Source organism: Rutidosis leptorrhynchoides, chromosome 2, assembly GCF_046630445.1.
Source record: "Rutidosis leptorrhynchoides isolate AG116_Rl617_1_P2 chromosome 2, CSIRO_AGI_Rlap_v1, whole genome shotgun sequence".
Lineage (NCBI taxonomy): Eukaryota > Viridiplantae > Streptophyta > Magnoliopsida > Asterales > Asteraceae > Rutidosis > Rutidosis leptorrhynchoides.
This window is the reverse complement of record NC_092334.1, coordinates 537,010,634-537,030,761: the sequence shown is the minus strand read 5'-3', so window position 1 is coordinate 537,030,761 and position 20,128 is coordinate 537,010,634. Positions and strand designations below refer to the sequence as shown.

The window sequence follows — 20,128 nt, the reverse complement described above, 5'->3', positions numbered from 1 at the left end:
AGCTAGCCGCCCAGTTGTCGGGGGCCTGCATAATCTTTTGAAGAAAAGCTCAAAGCAGAAATGAAAGTCGATTTTGATCCTATATCGCAGCATCATGACTCGTCAATGAAGCCGACATGGGGCTAATATCCCTTGTTTGATTGTAACAAAAAATCTGTATAACTTATCATTAAGGGTATTATAGTACATTTAGGTGGATTAAGTAAAAACAGTGGTAATTCCCTGAAAGAAACGTTGAGTAAAAGTAAAAATGGTGATTGAAAAGGTAACTTTTAGAGTTTTTGGGCAAAATCATTTTTTACATATGTACATGATGCCATTAAATTTATTAAACTGTATATCTTATTTAGAATCCGGTTTGAATGCAGAATTCACTTCAAAATCATATGATCTGTACCCCCAAGGCGCAAGCTTTTATTAAAAGCATCTCACTAAAATTCAACGCATTTAAATTCTATTACCATGGACAAGTAGGTTGTCTAATCGCAAGATGTCTCAGTAGTTAGTAGTTGGCGTACAAATATTCCCACGAGAAGTCTAATTAGCAACACATTAGGGTGCGTAATCAGGTAAAAGGTCATATGATTAACCGCGTACATATAAGAAAATATTCGTCTTCCTCGAATTACTTGAAGAGGGAAAGCTCTCCTTTTCCGTTTACCTGTTTATATATCTACAATACTTTACATACATGATACAAATCGATATCAGACTCAACAAATTAGCACAATATATTCTGCCATTCACGTAGCGTAATGACTGATGTTTGAGCCTTATAAAACAACTCAGAAGAAATACAAGATTCTTGTTACCAAGAACTATAAAGACCAACACTCTAAATGAAATATTGCAACGATTTCAAATCTCATTCAAAGTTCACAATGAGCTCGAATGTTTTCACCTTCAGATCAAAAGGTTTAATAACTCGAAAAAGACAGCTACTTTAAGAAAAGAAAAAAGACGTTATTAAGTTGAAGTGAGCGTAGCTTTCAACTTCAACTCAATAGACTTGATTGAACAAGGGTCAGACCATCAAGAACATACCATATAGAATGTTAAACACTTAACCTTTTGCCCTAACACGATATTGAGTTTGGCAGTGGAGCATGCAATGCATTTTCTGACAACTGATGCAAATTAAATTACAAGGTATTAGCATGGAAAACTAGCTTTTTGTGTAATTTGAAATAGTAAATGAATATCAAAATGAAAAAACTTGCTTGAAGTAGAAAAACCCATTATATCAAGCCTTGGCGTTGAAGATCAGTGTAGGTCTTTTTGTTGTATATGTTGCCGTCCCTGTCTTCATATTCTTCCTCGAGTTCTGGTCGCCATTTGTTCACCCCTTGATTTTCTTTTATTCTCTTCCATAGTCTTTGTGCTTCCTGTGAAGCATTATTAATATGCCAAAAACAAAAAAGTTAATATATGTAAATATTACTCCGTATTCAATAAATGGAAGATGCAATGCATACCTCAATTGATGTGATCTCATTGAAATTCTTGGTATTTGGAATACCAAGTCGGCGCATACCATATTGATGTCTAAATTCCTTGAAATGACGCTCATAAGCTCTTCGTCCCTGGTAGCTATATTTTCCACACATCTCACACTTGAACTCCTAAAGGATATAATAAAACACATTAAGAAGAAATATACATTTATCATATTTGAGTATGCATTAATGTAAGCAACCAACAGAAGTAACATTACCTGCCCAAGGCCGTGGAGCTTGTATAGCCAGTAAGGAATAGGTTTTCCACCCCAACCCATTGGCAACTTTAAAGGATTATATATCTGTTGATCCTCATCATCACTCTCAACTTCAGCTACTTCCTCCTAAAAAAATTTTGTTAAAGAGATGACCAGAGTAAACATATACATACATACGGAGTAGTAAAAGTATTACCATAGAGAACAAGATCTTACATCGTCCCTTCCCATTTCCTCGTAATTCTGACCGTGTTTATTCACAACCTTATCTTTAGTTCTCGTTATTGTCTGGAAAAGAAACAAAATGTCACTTTATCATTAATTATCTGTTAAAAATACAATGCAATAATTATATTATGTATTATGTATATATATGTATGTATGTATACTATGTACGTATCTATATGTGTATGTATGTATGTAGCTATACGTGTATGTATGTATATGTGTGTGTGTGTGTATGCAAGTATGTATGTATATATATATATATATATATATATATATATATATATATATATATATATATATATATATATATATATATATATATATATAACAAACTTACATCTGACAACTGCTCACATAGCTTCTCTAATTTGGTCTCCATGAGAGCAATTTCTTTTGAAACATCATCCTGTTGTGGATCAGCAATCACACAATTCTGTTTCGGTCTTTGTGCACCTTTAGAAAAATGCTTTTTATCTAACTTCGCAAGAGGTGTGTGCTGCGGGACCATAATAAATGCACAAAGAATAATTGTAAAATATGATATCTGATATTCACTAATGAACAGAAATGGAGTACATGTGAGACATAGAATAACTCACATTGAGGTTACATCTGCCCCAAAACCTGAAATAAGGACTTAAGGTAAATGGAATTGAATTTGTATATCCTTGTGTAACGATAATTAATATTAAAAGTAGTAATATTCTCATTGCAAAACAAGTACGGAGTAACTATAATAATAAAATAATAATAATACATCATTAGGATTCATAAACATCTCAGCTTATCACTACTACTTAAATAACTATTTTACTTCTTACCACTTTCAAAAAGTTATTTACAACCAAAAAGTACAGCTTTATGATGCTCAAAAGTAATAAATAAAGATTAAAGAGTGTAGCATAGAGCAAATACCTTCGTTAAGAAAAGTAATAAATAAAGATTAAAGAGTGTAGCATAGAGCAAATACCTTCGTTAAGAAAAGTCTTTCTGCACGCTGTTGAACAATACCTCCTGTCTTCAAGCCTAATGCAGCTAACGTCTAGCATGTTATAATAGAATTAGATTCCGAATTTAGAGTTATTTGGTTAACATGCTAACTTCAGTATTTTCATAATTGACGAGCTACATTACATATTTACATTTAAGTATATAAAATAGACAAAGCTACCAAATAATACGTCTAAAATGCCCCTTACCTCCTTCAATCTTTGGGGCCCGAGTGCAACCAAAAACTCAACTGTACTATAGTAGTCGAGATCGACTACACTATGTTGTTCAAGATCATGACCATTTTCTTGAGCGTAATCCTGCCATCCATCTACTTTGCCATCAGCCCATTGCTTTTCAAACTGTGACACCACCTGAAATTAAACAATCAGATAGAGTTCGTAATAAATAAATATCCTAAATTTATCTGCAAAAAAAATCAGTATATACAATTAAAACAAAGAAAACTGAACTCAATATCATCAAACATTGTAAAAACATTTAATAAGGTTTAAAAAGCTTGATGAGATGAAAACACAGTCGTTGCTACTTTCTAGAAACGGCAGTTTAAATAGATTCGCCCAGCCATCGCCATTTTACCCAGCTTACTTTTGACTGAATCAATTCGGACTATGTTATCTATAACAATCGGACAAGTAATTCAAGAATAAAATTAAAAAATTGAATCATAGAACTAAAATAATGCCTCACATGATTCAACAAAAGCTCGTAAAATTCAAGCAATAAACAAAAACTTTCTCTACGTTTCAATTCAACGGGTAGTAACGAAAAAGTAGAAACATGAAGAAAAAAAGTTTTTGCAACTTAGTATAAGATGCTAAAAACTTAAATTCGAACAAAATTGTTACCGAAAGTAGAGAGAAAAATATATACAAATGGCTAGGTGTCTAGGAGGGGCAACCAAATATGATTCTCCAAAATCTAATATATCTAATCTAATCTAACTCTGTATTAAAAATAAAGTCATAATTAGGTTAGCGTATTCGATATCAACCGTTTAAATTTTTAATTTGATCATTATCTCACCATTGATTTGGATGATGATGTCATATTTGCCTCTCATATTTTAAACCATTGATTTGGATTCTAGCCACTAATTTGAATTTCAACCATTGATTAAAATTTAAACCAAAACCTTAGTTATTAATTTTTGTTACTCGTAATTAATTATTGAATTATTAATTACGAGTATTATGTATTAATAGATTAAAAATAATTTATTTAATTATTGATATTAATTCGCAAAGTTGCGTGTATAGATCAGTAGACATAAAAAGAAGATACATACGAGTAATATTCTTCAGCAGGTACTTTTGAGAATAACCTATCAAGGTCTAGCAGGGGCTCTGTGCGCTCAATGAAATACACCAGATATTCAATTACTTTGCTCAAATACTCCCTATACTGCCTGGAAAAACAAAATAAAATCAGGCCTAAACATTTCTTATTATGATTAGATAAATAAGTGAATCTACAATCATATGATGAAAAAAAACAAGAGATGCCAAGAACTGAAGATATTTATCCAACAATGGATTTAACCAAATCCTTATGGCCAGTCACAACTCGAAAAAGCATCAAGAAACTAGTATGCAACCATTACAAATTATTATTATCACTGCTTAAATCTTAAAAACAATACGGAGTTAATTATATATGAGTATATGACCCAAAAAACTCAAGTAATATGGAACTGTAGGATTAGTTATATATTGGAAACACCGGTGAAGATAAATAATAAATGCATATAAAAGAAAATAATCAAAACTTGAAGGAGCTTAATGTTACCTAGACATTTTCAGCTTTCGGGAGATTCTATGTGGTTGTGGAAACACTTCAAGGTAAGCAACAGAATCATATTTCTCACCAGTGTCAAGATTGATGGAGCCAAACTTAGAATTAATAAATTCATTGTACAATTCATGCATATCTAGGTAACGTCCATAGGCTTCCAGCAAAAAGCTCCATAGAAAAAGACAACAGTAAAACAACGAACGTACTAAAACAAACACGGAGAGTGACTAACCTCCCCACTGAAGTCAAATTGTGGTTCTTCTTCAAGTAACTGCTCGTATTCATCAGTGGCATCATGATCAATAACTCGTGCTGATGGATGACGCCTATGATAGTCCCGAATCTACACAAGAAGTTATCACTGTTTACGTGATTTATCAAGTTATTTTTAGTCAAAGATTGCCACCAACACGAAAAATGACCCGGACAAAGTTCATACTTTCACATAAGTGACTCAAATCTAAAAGCCACTCCAAATTAATACATGGCAAAACAAAAATTGACAACTAAAAAAAATACATAATGGCAGGGAGTTAAATTACGCAATTTAACAAAATGCAACATTCAACAAATTTGAAATCCAAAAGCTATGAATAAAAAGTCCCTCACAAAATACTTACTAAAAACTAACGATAAGACTTAGAAATTTGAAACCAATACAAACAAATATATAAACAACACGAAACCACTGACCTCTTTCAACCGGTCGTAAAACGCACTGAAAACATTCATCACCGTCCAGTTTGTCCACCAAGAGTGGCAATTTCATCCTTCCTAGCATGGTCTTTATCTTCATATATTTCAACCTATAACATCATAAAACCAGTAATGTAACTATATCAAGTACTTATCAAATGCATAATTAATACTCCGTAACTATATATATACATGTTCAGTTTCATAACCTAAGATTTTACACAAATACGGAGTAATTCACAATTAAATACCAATTCTGCTAAGAGCGAAGAAGTATAACATGCTATCAAACTCAATCAACATGAACTATATCATCAATAAAGTGAAACACTTACGACTTTGTGAGAGGTAGATGTGATTTGATCAATCATATGGCGAACACGATGACTCTGTGAGAGACGGTCCTTACTTGAAGCCGGTTCGTTCTGTAGATCTTTAACAATGAGTCGCTCGAACCGCTCGGTGTCCTCGTGAGCTGCACGTGTCAACTCTAACAGCGTTGATGACATTGTTGTACGCTTTTACGAAATCTAGGGTTTCTAAATAACACGAGGGTTTTAGACAGGGTGTTCATAATATCCGAATCCGAATCCGAATCTGAATCCGCAATCCGAATAATCCGAACATTCAATCCGAAAATATTCGAAAAATTGGATATCCAAATTTTCGGATACCCGAAAATCGGATATCCGATTTTTCGGATTCGAGTTTCGGATAGCACTTTTCAAAAAATTCGGATATTCGGATATACGATATCCGATATCCGAAATATAAATTAATAATTAAATAATTTTTATCAATTATAATGTGAGTGGGCTGTAAATTTGAAAGAAAATTAGAGATATGGTTGGATTAATTCTAGATCTTGAAAAACTCCAAATCGCCATATTATCTCGGAAGTAAATGAATCCATATTATCTCATATATGGATGGACTAATTGCAGATATGAATTAACCTTTTTCAATCTTGCAACTGTAAATGTGATTCTTAACCACTTGTTACAATTCCTCAAGGTGGGTTTGATTTTTTATCTTTTAAAGTTTATTTTTTATTTTTTACTTTTTGGCTTATACTAACTTATGCTCACACACATTCATATATACATATACTGCAACAAACTCACATAAAAACAAAGAGATAATTAACACCAAAAAATTAATATAACCCCATTGTTCGATGCTGGAATAGGTACAACATATTTAGAAATCCTTTTTAGTCAACCGTATACTTGTGTATGCTGTAATTGTTAATTGATACTTCCATTCTCTTAAAATGAAGTTAGATTCGGTTATTTGTTCAGTGTAAGGAAAATATTAGATTTCTTAATTTGAAAATTTCGGATATTCGGATAATCCGATATCCAAATCCGAAATTTCGGATATCCGAAAATCGGATATCCGAAATTTCAGATTCGGATATCGGATGGTCAAATCCACTATCCGAATTTTCGGATATCCGAAATTCGGATATCCGAATTTTCGGATATCCGGTTTTGAACACCCCTAGTTTTAGATGATGAGAAAAAGGGAGTAAATCGAATTAATGATGGTTGTGTGTGAAGAGTTTTAGATCGAATTAAAAAAAAAAAAAAAAAAGACAAAATTGTCAAAATCCCATTTTTGCCCTTTCTTATTTTAAAAACTGCAATTTTCATCCATGTAAATGTGTTCCAATTTAGTCGCTAATGACATTTTTCAGTCTCAATTTGGTCCCCTAATTAAGTGAGGATCTCCGTAGTATGCCAAATTTCCACGGAGAGTCCAAATCATTAACGGACGTTACTAATTTCGTTACAATTCATCATCATAGGTCCTCAAAGTACACGGGATGAGTCCAAATCGTTAATGAACGTTAAAAGGCTTCGATTGAGAAGGTTCTTCATTTTAATCTTTCACGAATTCATCATTAATATACAAGTCGTTTCATGAATTCATTATATGTTCGTAAGAGCTAAAAATAAACTATGACTCATACATTTTTTTTTTTTATCTTCGGAACCACATTTCGACACATTCATTATATCTATGTTCTTATAAACATTAAAATCATCAACACTATAACAAAAAAAATTATCATCGCCATTTTTAAAAATCAAAACTCATTTGACAACCCATTTTGAGAAGAAAACTTTCAAGAAAATGAATCAGAAACATAAACATAAGTCGATTTATGTACATCGCGACTTTTGTGGCAACTTTAGTTGCTCACGTCGGCGATTTCGGTTGCTCCGTTTGCATACAAAACCCAACTTTAGGTCTAATCATTTTTCACGCTTATCGAAAAAATTGCAGGCTATCGGCTAGTGGGTTGATCGAAGTTGTTCGATTAAATGAAATGAGTTCTATTGTAGTTTAATTTAGATGTTATCCTAGTTATCCGAGTTTAATTTGGACTTTGGGACATGAGGTGACGAATTTTAACGAAAATTTTAATATCCGTTAATGATTTGGACTCCTCGTGAAAATTTGGCATACTACGGGGATCCCCACTTAACACGGGGACGTAATTAAGACTGAAAAATGTCTTTAGTGACTAAATTGAAATACATTTACGCTATTAAGGATGAAAATTGCAAGTTTTAAAATATATGATGAAATGATTTGGTAATTTTGTAAAAAAAAAAAATAAATGAAAAATAAATATGAAGGAAAACGTGCATCCCTCTACTTTTTGAAAAAAAATACTAACAACCCCTTCGTAATTGATAAACCACAACTCCACCCCCTGTAATTTACAATCACGGTTGTATAAAGAAGTGAAGTAGCCATTGACAAACTAAACTTCAGATCATCATAAAAAATGTGGAAACAGGCACAATCTCTATTCGCGGAACAAGAAGTAGAAGACGATGAAGAATTACAAGAAAATTTGTTGGAAGAAGCCGATGGTCTCTGCTCTTTATCTCCTACTCAGGTACATCTTTTTGTAATGAACCCTAAAATTACACAATTACACAATCTGTGACTGAGATGTTGGTATGTTTACAGAGATTATATGGATTTGGCGCTTGTTCGTTAGCTGGACTCGTTTGTATGTTTCTGGTACTCCGATTTATATTTGTGTTTTTATTCGATTTCATTAGATACCATCTGCAACGAAATATGAAGAAAATTGTCAGCTTAATGGTTGATTTTTATGATGGAAGTTATAATATATTCAGAAACTTTTGGATTTACGATTTGGGAGGCATAGGCATATTTGATTTGATTATGAAACCTGCACATGCCTATTGAACTAATAAGTAGTCGATTACGAAATGCATGAAATTGTGTAGGGGTTGGCCATATGCTGTGATTAGAAATGAAGTTGTTTGAGTACTTGGTAGTTATGCTTAATTTGTGAGAGTTCTATAATAAGGTAAATAATTTAATAATTAGATTACTTAGCTTCATAGAAGCATTTTGATTAAGCAATTGTCTTTTTGAGAAGTACGTCATGGTTAGGACGGGACTTAAATGCTCTTGTAACAACCGATATGTTTGAGATAGTGTTGAACATACTTCGACTATATAAAAGAAATCACTACCAAAATTCTCTTGTGGAACTACTTATGTGCTTTTTTATGGAGGATTAAAAACTTAAATATAGTTATTTATTTAAGCAAATAACCACTTCAAAATTAAGCAATAATAGACGCTCCCTAACACTCAAAACTGCTTATCTTCCGTATGAAAGGCAATAAGCAATCCCAAAAGACATACTCTTTGAATTTTCATGATCATAACTATTTTAAAGTTGCGTATTGACTTAATCCTATGAATTATAACGTTAACTATATGAAATATTGAATGGGTTGTTTTGCAGTCAATGATCGTGTTTGCCATACCGATTAAGTTTGCTGTATTGTTTACCTTTGGCAACTTGTTGGCTGTTGGAAGGTGCGTTATTATTCTTTTGTGAAATTCACTAGCACTTAAGTTCTCTCTCAGATTTCAGTTTATAGTTTTGTGGCTTGCAAACTGATGTTTTATTTTTCTTTACGTGATCATCACGACAAAGAACATGTTATATTTGATGCTATTTCTTACTATTAAAACTTTCACTAATTGAGCTTAGAATGAGTGTTGAAGTATTAAGTACTCCGTAAATGTGTAGAGTACCCTTCAACGGTGACAAAATAAAGTTTTTTTTTTTTTTTTTTTTTTTTTTTTTTTTTTAATACCAAAATTAAAGGTAAAATTTTCTGCACCATCTTCAAATTCTACTTAAAAAAAACAAACAGTATACATTCCAAAATGTAAGTTATATTGGACAAAAAAAATCTATATGGCTGACCCTTTAGTCAACTCTTTTTTAATATAAGCTTTCATTAAGCTTTTTTTTGTTGCCTCACAGCACAGCTTTTTTAATGGGAGCTACACGTCAACTGCAAATGATGTTTGATCCAGTTCGTATTTACGCCACATCTATTTATATTGGATGCGTTGTTCTAGCTCTCATTTGTGCTCTTTTGGTAAGTAACCGAGTTAGCAAAACAACCTTGTTTATACTTTAACGAGAAACATTTTTAACAATAGTTGACTCAGAAGTAACATCCGTTTGCAAATTTTTGACTTCTGATGTAACTTCCGTTCATTTGCAGATTCACGACAAGTTATTAACCATCATCGCCATATTATGTGAAATATGTGCCCTTATTTGGTGAGTTAGTCATTTTTAGATGTAGTTGGGTCCAACCCATTTATATTTAAACGGGTCAATTAGGGCTGTATTACTGATTCTGGGCAGACAAATCCAGCCCGTTCTGTTATAGTCTGAAAATAGATCTAACGGTTTGACATCAACTTTTTCTACCCTTCACCACCTTCTTGTTTTGCCTTAAATATGAACACGATGATTTCTTTAAACTATAACGTTACCAGTATCGAATATTTTCAGGTACAGTTTAAGCTACATACCTTTTGCTCGCACGATCGTCTCAAAAGTGACTATCCGTCTTTTTGATACAGAGATCTAACTAAAGATAAAAACTACCTTTTTTGAGTGTGATTTTGTTAGTCATTCATATCAATGTTATAAATTGTGTCATCATCATGGTCGCTTCTTATTTGATTTGTTGCAACTTTTTGAATAATGTTTGTATTGAAGTTCACTCATCATTTGCAGCTATTGAATATTTGTTTCCAACATTGCAACCTTTTACAGATTCAATAACAATTGCTACATGACTATATTAACCGATTTACTTATAAGCAAGGCATACAATATTTTGTAAAATATGCCTTTGGAGTGACTCGTTTCAATAAACGGATAAGGTTTTCCCTTTTCAGGTTACCCGGTGAAAGAAAGTATTTGTACTATGATGTAAACGACCTAATTAAATTATCTTGTGACCGTTTCGACTTTTATTCTGGCCACCTCAAATATGATGCTAGCGAGGCTTGAACATGAGACGTCTTGCTAGGATATCAGGATCCTAATGACTAACGACTTGTTTACTTTTCACTTACAACTCTTAATTCAGGAAGTAAAATTATTGCTTCATTGTCACTTAATCTGTCATTTAATCTGAATTTTGGTCTGTTTCTAGAAGACATTGAATCAGACATCTCTTCTCAAATAGCGTCAAATTTAACCATGATTTAATACAGAAAAAAGTAAACAACCCCTAAGTTTGGAAGTTTGGTTAATGACTGATTTCAACGTGAACTCATTTTGACCTGTTACCAAATTTGGGCCGATCTACCCATTTTGTCACCTCTAAGTTATATCAATCAGGTCCATTTAAATGAAAGCAAAAATCACGTTAGAGCACTGGGTGTAGTGACGCGCCAATTCAGTGTTAGTTCAGTGTCTTGCTGATGACTGGACGCTGACTGGACTGACATTGTAAACTGACATTGGTGAAAAAATAGGGGAAGTGGAGAGATTGTCAGTTCAGTGTCTTGGAGAGAGAATATATTTATTTTTTATTATATTTATTATTATTATTATTATTTTTATTATTATTATTATTATTATTATTTTAATTTATCATGAATATATTGAAACACTATTTGATGATATAAAAGAAAAATAAAATAAAATAAAAATATTTATTACTATATACGTAAAATACTCAATGACAATTTATTTTCATATAAACCATAAAATCAGATTATATGTATTGTCTACTTTTTATAATAATAAAAAAAATAAGTTAATGAAACTTTTTGCAAAGAATAAGTGAGTGTAAGATTTAAAAATGTCATGTAAAATACATATAGTTAAATTAAATGACATAACATTAAAATTTAAAATGTGAGATTAAAAGTAAACGATAAATATAAGTTGAGGGTTATAATATGTAAATTGAAAAAGATACTTCATCTTCTTCAAATTTCAGCCGCCATTCTCGTTCATCACCCGTTTCTTCGAATTTGTGACTATAACTTTCAAATAGTTATCTATTAAAACACAAAAGGGAAAAAGGAAGAAATGGATGAAAAGGAAAGAAAAAAAAAAGAGAGCAACGGATCTAAAATTTGAATTGGGACCCCACAAAACCGATTGAAACCAACGTCGTGCAGACGACTTTGAAGCTTGAGACGCCGGACCGACACGGAAAGGGTGTCGACCGACCGTCGGTTGATATTAAATAGGAAGCCGACGGTGGGGTGACATTTTCCACACCTAGAGCTCTTAGACTTTTGCATGTTTTGATAGATAACTTTTGGTGTGGTGGTGAAACATCTTTTTCCATGTTTTGGAAGTGAGTGTAAATCTTAATTCTTGATTCAGGTAGGTGAAGTTGCTAGAATGATGACTAGAATTTTGTTTTCATGAGGAAATTAAAATGAAGTAATACAACAAATTGACCCGAAAAAAGTTTGTCGGTTTATCAACTGACTGATTGTGATTAAATCGTGCTTAACAGACCAAGTTAAAAATCCAGTTTGGCGGATATATAGTTGATTTATAAACTTTCATGTTAAACGACGAGTTGTTGACTACTTTTACGTCACTAGTATGGCATTGAACATGATTCGATACGAATCTAAATAAGGGTTTTAGTGTCTATATGAACCGATTTCCATCTTTCTATAGCGATTTGAAGTTGTTAACTTTAATTGACTACTTCAGGTAGTGGTGCACAATGTTAGGATTTAGGACCCAACAATTTAACGTGGTTATATGTAATCAGAAGTTGATTACTTTAATCCACGGACCAAACTAGAGAGATTTTATTCATAGAATTCATAATAAAATGTATGTGTTACATTAGGGTGATTATATAGGCAAAACTCAACAAGGAAACAACTTAACGACCAAGAAAACTTGGTTTTGAAAACTTTGGCCGACCAGACCCCGTTTCGCGATAGCGAGAATCCTCAAGCATTCTCTTTCGCGATCGCGAGATATGTGGCGAGGGCATCTTCCAGTCGTGAACTCCATTTTCCCAATCGTGAGTTCTGATCCATGCTATACTCACGATCGCGACGTCCACTCCAGCAGTCGCGAGTGTTCTGCTTCTTCGTTTTTGTTTAAGCTACTTCACTCCAACAATCTCCCACTTGAAGGAGACTTTAATAAAACCCAATCTTCGTCAACCCAACACATCAACAAACTTACCAAGATTGTCAAACCACCATTCATACCGCCAAAACGCCATTTGGGACACGCACACTTATCACATACGTCGGAAAAGTAGACTTTCGATACAAGATCTTCAACACTTCTTGTTAGACCCGAATGATCATCTCTCTATCTCTATAGTAGGTTATCTTCTCTCATTAATTCATTAGAAGACCGGTTGAGGCAATGCAAAACCTCAACTTATCCGTCGTCACCATCTTAGTAAACATATCCACGAGATTCTTTGAACCAAGGACTTTCTTCAATATTAAAGTACTATCTTTTATATGTTGTCAAATAAAATTATACCTCAACTTGATGTGTTTCGTACGACTATGAAACACCGGATTCTTCCCAAGATGAACCGCACTTTGATTATCACAATACAAGACACAATAGTCTTGTCTTTTACCCAACTCACCCAAGAAGTTCTTCAACTAAACAAGCTCTTTAGTAGCTTCCGCAATAGCCATGTTCGGCCTCCGTTGTTGATAAAGCAACACTCTTTGTAGTCGAGACATCCAACTGATCGTCGTCTTCCCTAATGTGAACACATAACCCGTAGTGATTTTTCTCGAATCATCACATCTACCCAAATTAGCATCCGCATAACCTCTAAGTATGACATTTTTTTAGAAAAACACAATCCCATATTAGAAGTACCTTTCAAATAACGAAGCAACCATTTGACCGCTTCTCAATGCTCTTTCCCGGAATTAGACATATAGCGGCTCACAACTCCCACTAAATGGGCAATATCCGGTCTCGTACAAACCATGACATACATAACACTACCCACAGCCGATGCATACAAGACCTTTTCCATCTCCGCCTTTTCTTCTTCCGTTTTAGGTGATTGACTTTTAGATAACCTTATCAAGCTACCAAAGGCATATAATCTAATGCCCCGTCCTAATCCATTTAGACGAATACATTACATTTGGTTACATCGCGAGGTACTTGACCTCTATATGATACATTTTACAAACATTGCATTCGTTTTAAAAAGACAAACTTTCATTACATCGAAAGTTGACGGCATGCATACCATTTCATAATATATCCAACTAATAATTGACTTAATAATAATCTTGATGAACTCAACGACTCGAATGCAACGTCTTTTGAAATATGTCATGAATGACTCCAAGTAATATCTCTAAAATGAGCAAATGCACAGCGGAAGATTTCTTTCATACCTGAGAATAAACATGCTTTAAAGTGTCAACCAAAAGGTTGGTGAGTTCATTAGTTTATCATAATCAATCATTTCCATAATTTTAATAGACCACAAGATCCTCATTTTTCATAAATATCATTACACTCGCAAGTGTATAAAATCCATTCGTATGATGAACACCTGGTAACCGACATTAACATAATGCATATAAAATATCCCCCGCATACTCGCAAGTATGCCATAATATTGGCAATCGTAATCACCATTTAAATCGAAGTACTAAAGCATTCCAAATTCTAGAATGGGGTTTGTTAGGCCCATAGATCTATCTTTAGGATTCGCGTCAATTAGGGGCCATTTCTCTAATTCTTAGGTTACCAGACTTGAAGGGGAAATATTCGGTATAGTAATCCAACCATAGAATGTAGTTTTAAGTACTTGTGTCTATTTCGTCAAACATTTATAAAAACAGTGCATGTATTCTCAGCCCAAAAATATATATTGCAAAAGCATTTAAAAAAGGGAGCAAATGAAACTCACTTAATGTATTTTGTAGTAAAAATACATATGACTATTTTGAACAATGCAGAATTGTCCTCGGATTCACGAACCTATATCATTTGTATATTTATTAATATACCTAATTGTAATCGAACAAATATATATATATATATATATATATATATATATATATATATATTATTAGTGATATAATTTTGTTTATGTTGATAACCTATATATGTCATTTTATATATATATATATATTAAATAAATAACCATATTTATATAGTTAAGTTTTATATTAAGTATATATGTATATATATATATATATATATATATTTGTATATTCATATCTATTTTATAAATATCTTTTGTTTGTTATCTTAATGATAATACTAATAACAATAATACTAATAGTAATAATGATATTATTGATAATAATTGTAATAATAATACTGTTAGTTTTATTGATAGCTTTAGTAAAATTGATAGTATTGATAGTAAATTTTAATAATAACAGTATAAATATTGATGATCATAATAATAATAGTAAATATTAATGATTATACTTATAAAAATAATAATGATAGATATGTTATTAATAATTATAAGTATATTGTTAAAACTAATATTTATAAAAGGATAACAATCCTAATATTAATGATAATAATAATATATTTTTATTACTCTCATAATAATAATAATAATGATAATCATAATCATAATCATAATAATAATAATACTTGTATCAATATCAATAATAATAATAATACTAATACTACCTAATGATATTATTTAATAATAACAAAAATGATAATAATATTAATCCTATTATTTACTAACATAAAACAATAATTATTAGTAATAATAATAATAACAATAATGATAATAATAATAATAATAATAATAATAATAATAATACTAATACTAATAATAATAATAATAATAATAATAATAATAATAATAATAATAATAATAATAATAATAATAATAATAATAATAATAATAATAATAATAAATGAAATGATAATAAAAAAATAAAAAAATGAACTACCTTAAATGAAAAGGCTGTTAAAAAGAAATGCTCCATTAGGGACTCGAACCCCCGACCTCTCGCATACCCGTCAATCCTCTAAACCATCTGGGCTATCGCCCTTTTTCTGATTTATTTCCCACCCATAAATATATATCTATACGTACACTGTTTCTCCTTCTCCTTTGTAATTTGCATCGAGCAGTATATAAACCATTCCACAATATGTTTCTTAATTGATTTTAGGATTTAACACAGATACAGAAACAATTAAAGATTTTGTTAACTTATTTAAAAACAGAAAAATAATTAAAAAAAACTGAAGAAACACGCTGATGAATACCAAATAACTCAAAACCCATTTCGAAATTTTAGAGTGTTTCAACCTAGGATTATAACATGAAAATGGTCCCACATCATATGTATGAACTTTCTGAATCATTAATTTATCCAGAAACAACACACAGTCTACGAATTTCCTGATGAACATTTAAGTTGACTTTTTTTTAAAATTAAAGTTTGACTCAAAAATCTGAATTTGATATGAAAAATTGAGATCTCAAACTTTACAGAAAGTTTCAGTGATGGATTTAAAATAGAACGACATTATTAGATTTTGAAAATTGACATTAAATCGAGTTTTTGGTAAAATAAATCAAGAACAGAGGTTAAGGTGTCGTTCTTGAATTTTTATGCTGAATTTTTCAAATAGCAGTATTGTTTATTGATAATTGATATAGCAGGTGAATACTTGTGTGATTGTGAGAGTAACAAAGACATTTGTTTGATTTAAATCCCAAAGTAGTCGATTGATTCCATTAGTGAAAAGAAAGAAAGAAAAAATAATAATAAAGAAAAATAAAATAGGTTAAATCGTACAATTGATTTTGTTTCTATATATACAACTGGATTCAATTCATTAACTTTAGCAGACAAGAACAAAAAAAAATGATACAGGGTCGATGGATTAGGTAACAGCTTCAGTAACTATGTGTACCATTTTCAATTAATTAATGAATATAAATATTATATTAATAATACTTTTAATATTAATAATCATAATTAATAATAATGATAATAATAATAAAATTTTAAAAATGATATTATAAATGATAATAACAATAGATTGTATTATTATTTTTTTATAATAATAACTATAATAATATTAATAATATTACTAATAAATATAATGATAATAATAAATATCCATTAATAATAACTAAGGTTTTTAATCTTATAATTAGTTATGATATGAATACTGATAACAATAACAAATCAATTGTATCAAATTTCATAATTATATATTATACATTATACCTACTAATAATAACACCGTCATTAATATTAAATACTTATTCTAATTATAGTAATGGAAGTAATAATAATGATTTTAGTACAGATAACAAATTACATGCATTAAATTTCATATCTATATATTATTTATAATAATACAACTAATACTGAAATTAATTGTTAATATTAATATTAGTATTAGTGATAATAATGAAAGTAATAATAATATTACTATAACAATTATGTTTTAACTTGTTATTAATATATTATTAATTATGTAATATTTAATAATCATATAATATTATTTAATAACTTTTATTGATTCTTTATTATTTACAAATTTCATATACATTATAATATACATATACTAATTATACATAGTAATCATATATATTTATATATAGATTCATTTTGAATTACACTTAATTATTTTATATCTTATTTTACATATTTAATTTTATTGTTTATTTTATAATTTCTAATTATATATATATATATATATATATATATATATATATACACACACACACATACATTTATATGAATATACATCGTAGTATTTATTTACAAACAATCGTTCGTGAATCGTCGGGAATAATCAAAGGTTAGCTGAAATTATGTAAACGGTTTCAAAATTTTGTAACTCAACATTACAGACTTTGCTTATCTTGTCGAAATCATATAAGATTAAGTTTAAGTTTGGTCGAAAATTTTCGGGTTGTCACAGTACCTACCCGTTAAAGAAATTTCGTCCCGAAATTTGATTGGGATCGTCATGGTTGAAAATAAGTATGTTTTCATGACTCATATGAGCTGATAAATAGTTTTATCTTTATTGATTAATATAGACAAAACGACTCAATTATGTGAAGCGTACAAATGAAGCTATCACATATGAGTGAGATAAGTAAATGCAGATTCGTCTCAACCAGTGACGTAGTCACGGTTGATTTCCGGAATTCAAGGGATTTAGAGGAAATCTTCGTAATCTATTCAAGATTTGATTCTTCGGCAAGTAAGGAAATTAAGATCTCTATAATTAAATACGGCGATCTGCCTCGATTACTCTGTTTGATATGTCCATTATAAATTAAACTTTTCCCGTTCCAATATTTTTCACCACTCCCATTTTCTATACTTTAATTCATATTTCCACATCATCAGTCAATATGCTTCATCCAGTTTTAATTCTGGATATATTCCTGACTTTCCTATCTGTCATTCTCCTTTTTCATCTACTACCGGAGGAATCTGTCTACTTCTACTATGCTCTTGGGTTTATAGTGTTTTTAGTTCTCCCGAGTCTTTATATTGCTATTCGTATTAATATCCACGATTTGTGACCTCCATGTTGTTATTGGGCTTTATATTTTCTCTTATACTTTGGAGCTCTTTGCCTTTTTATTTTCTTCTCGACCTCTAGTTAAGCGAGTAACGGTCCAGAGTTCGTAAGTATGGAGTTTCGAATGAACTTAATGTTCTAACAAGAAAGAACGTAATAGCACGATTTGATTTGTCAAATTACCAGAATCACTGAGAATAAAACTATAAAGAATATACTGTCTTGATATGTCCAGAAATTAAGCAGAATGAAAGAGTTATGTAACATGGCACATGATGACGTTATGATCTGTGAATCATCACATTCCATTAGAAACTCAGCATGACTTACTGTAATATAATCACGTTGATCAAGTGTCATTATATTATACTAACTAATGCATCAATTTCCAACACTACTTCAAAAGCATTCTTATTTTAAACTCGAAGGTTTACAGAATAAAGAAACTAAGACAGTTTCCTTTTATGATATATCACAGATAGCGCGAAGAGATAAATAATTTCGGACAAGAATATTTATGGAAATATCCTCAGAAATATCGAAGATATTTATGATGATATTTTCAGAATTTCTATGATCGAAGGTTGATGAAGAAAGATTTTCTACAAGATTTAACATGGGTACGGAGCAAGATATTCTCTAAAGATTTCATCGGATCCAGAATTATCTGGGTTCTTTGAATATAGGGTTTGGTCCTTGTATTTGTCCTTGGTCTCCTTCATGGTTTGCTCAATCCATTTTTCAGTACCAAATTTTCTATCGAGTGTTCCTAACACTCCACTCTTTTATCATCACTTTTGGCCATTAAGACCATTTACTACATGCTGCTTCGTCAGCATTTTCAAAGTTACCGGATCTGGATCATTGGTTATCAAACCGATGGGTTTCAAAAGAATTGTGTTTTTAGATGATTAAACGCTGATTTCTGGTAATTGGTATGGCAATTCTCGTTACAAGGTGCGGATGAGTTCATGATACGACTTCAATAGATAAATATAGTGATTTATCGGAGAGATTTAAGCCAAGGAGCAACGAGGTTGCTGGTACGTCTGCTGGTAATATGGTGGAATATAAAAGGTTCCCTGGTAACAATAAAAGAGTACACATATATATCAAGGTTATAATAAGGTTGTTTCGAACGAAAAGTCGAAGTTGACTTGCTGAAGCTGTGACAAAATTTACTACTTTGAAAGGGTTTGTAAAGTTATTTTGTGTAATAATAATGCTAAAGGATCTAGCACAGATACATGTTAAACGTTTACTCATGTTCCGAGTGTTTTCAGGTGCATAACTATATGCATTAATCTTTTCTTCCATAGATGAAGTGAGGTTGGTTCATCCTCTCCATTGAGGTGTTTTCAAGAATCATGAAAGGTTTGAACGCAGCTTGTAATCGTCAAAATACAAATGAGGGTTAAGATGAAATCAAGTGGCAAACTTGAAGAAATGTTTAGTTTCGTATGTTATAATCAATATTTTAATTCATTTTAATTGTCCAATGTTATTAGTCCACAGTCGATAGTCCACATTTAACAGTCCAATAATTTATATATAGTTTAATATATAATATTCGAATTAATTAATACGTATCGTGACCCGTGTACATGTCTCAGACTCGATCACAACTCAAAGTATATATATTATTGTAGAATCAACCTCAACCCTGTATAGCTAACTCGATCATTACTGCATATAGAATGTCTATGGTTATTCCAAATAATATATATAGATGCGTCGATATAATATGTCAAAACCTTGTATACGTGTCCCGATATTTAAAA

General features: G+C 31.1%; 1 protein-coding gene and 1 pseudogene across 1 annotated transcript; one reads left to right on the top strand and one right to left on the bottom strand.

The window, feature by feature from the left end:
* Positions 1-1,099: 1,099 nt before the first annotated feature.
* On the bottom strand, positions 1,100-5,986 carry LOC139892999 (splicing factor SF3a60 homolog; annotated as a pseudogene).
* Positions 5,987-8,157: 2,171 nt separating this feature from the next.
* Positions 8,158-10,573, top strand: LOC139892997 (uncharacterized). Its single transcript, XM_071876128.1, has 6 exons — positions 8,158-8,357; positions 8,432-8,485; positions 9,249-9,322; positions 9,780-9,897; positions 10,027-10,085; positions 10,323-10,573. The coding sequence occupies exons 1-6, from the start codon at positions 8,244-8,246 to the stop codon at positions 10,399-10,401; spliced, it is 498 nt and encodes a 165-aa protein (XP_071732229.1). The 5' UTR covers positions 8,158-8,243; the 3' UTR covers positions 10,402-10,573.
* The last annotated feature ends 9,555 nt before the right edge of the window (positions 10,574-20,128 follow it).

Excerpts from the sequence above, each read along its gene's own strand:
- LOC139892997 (XM_071876128.1), top strand. The coding sequence starts at position 8,244 with ATGTGGAAACAGGCACAATCTCTATTCGCGGAACAAGAAGTAGAAGAC. Across the intron at positions 8,486-9,248 it reads GACTCGTTTGTATGTTTCTG|TCAATGATCGTGTTTGCCAT; the intron begins GTACTCCGATTT and ends GTTGTTTTGCAG. Across the intron at positions 10,086-10,322 it reads GAAATATGTGCCCTTATTTG|GTACAGTTTAAGCTACATAC; the intron begins GTGAGTTAGTCA and ends GAATATTTTCAG.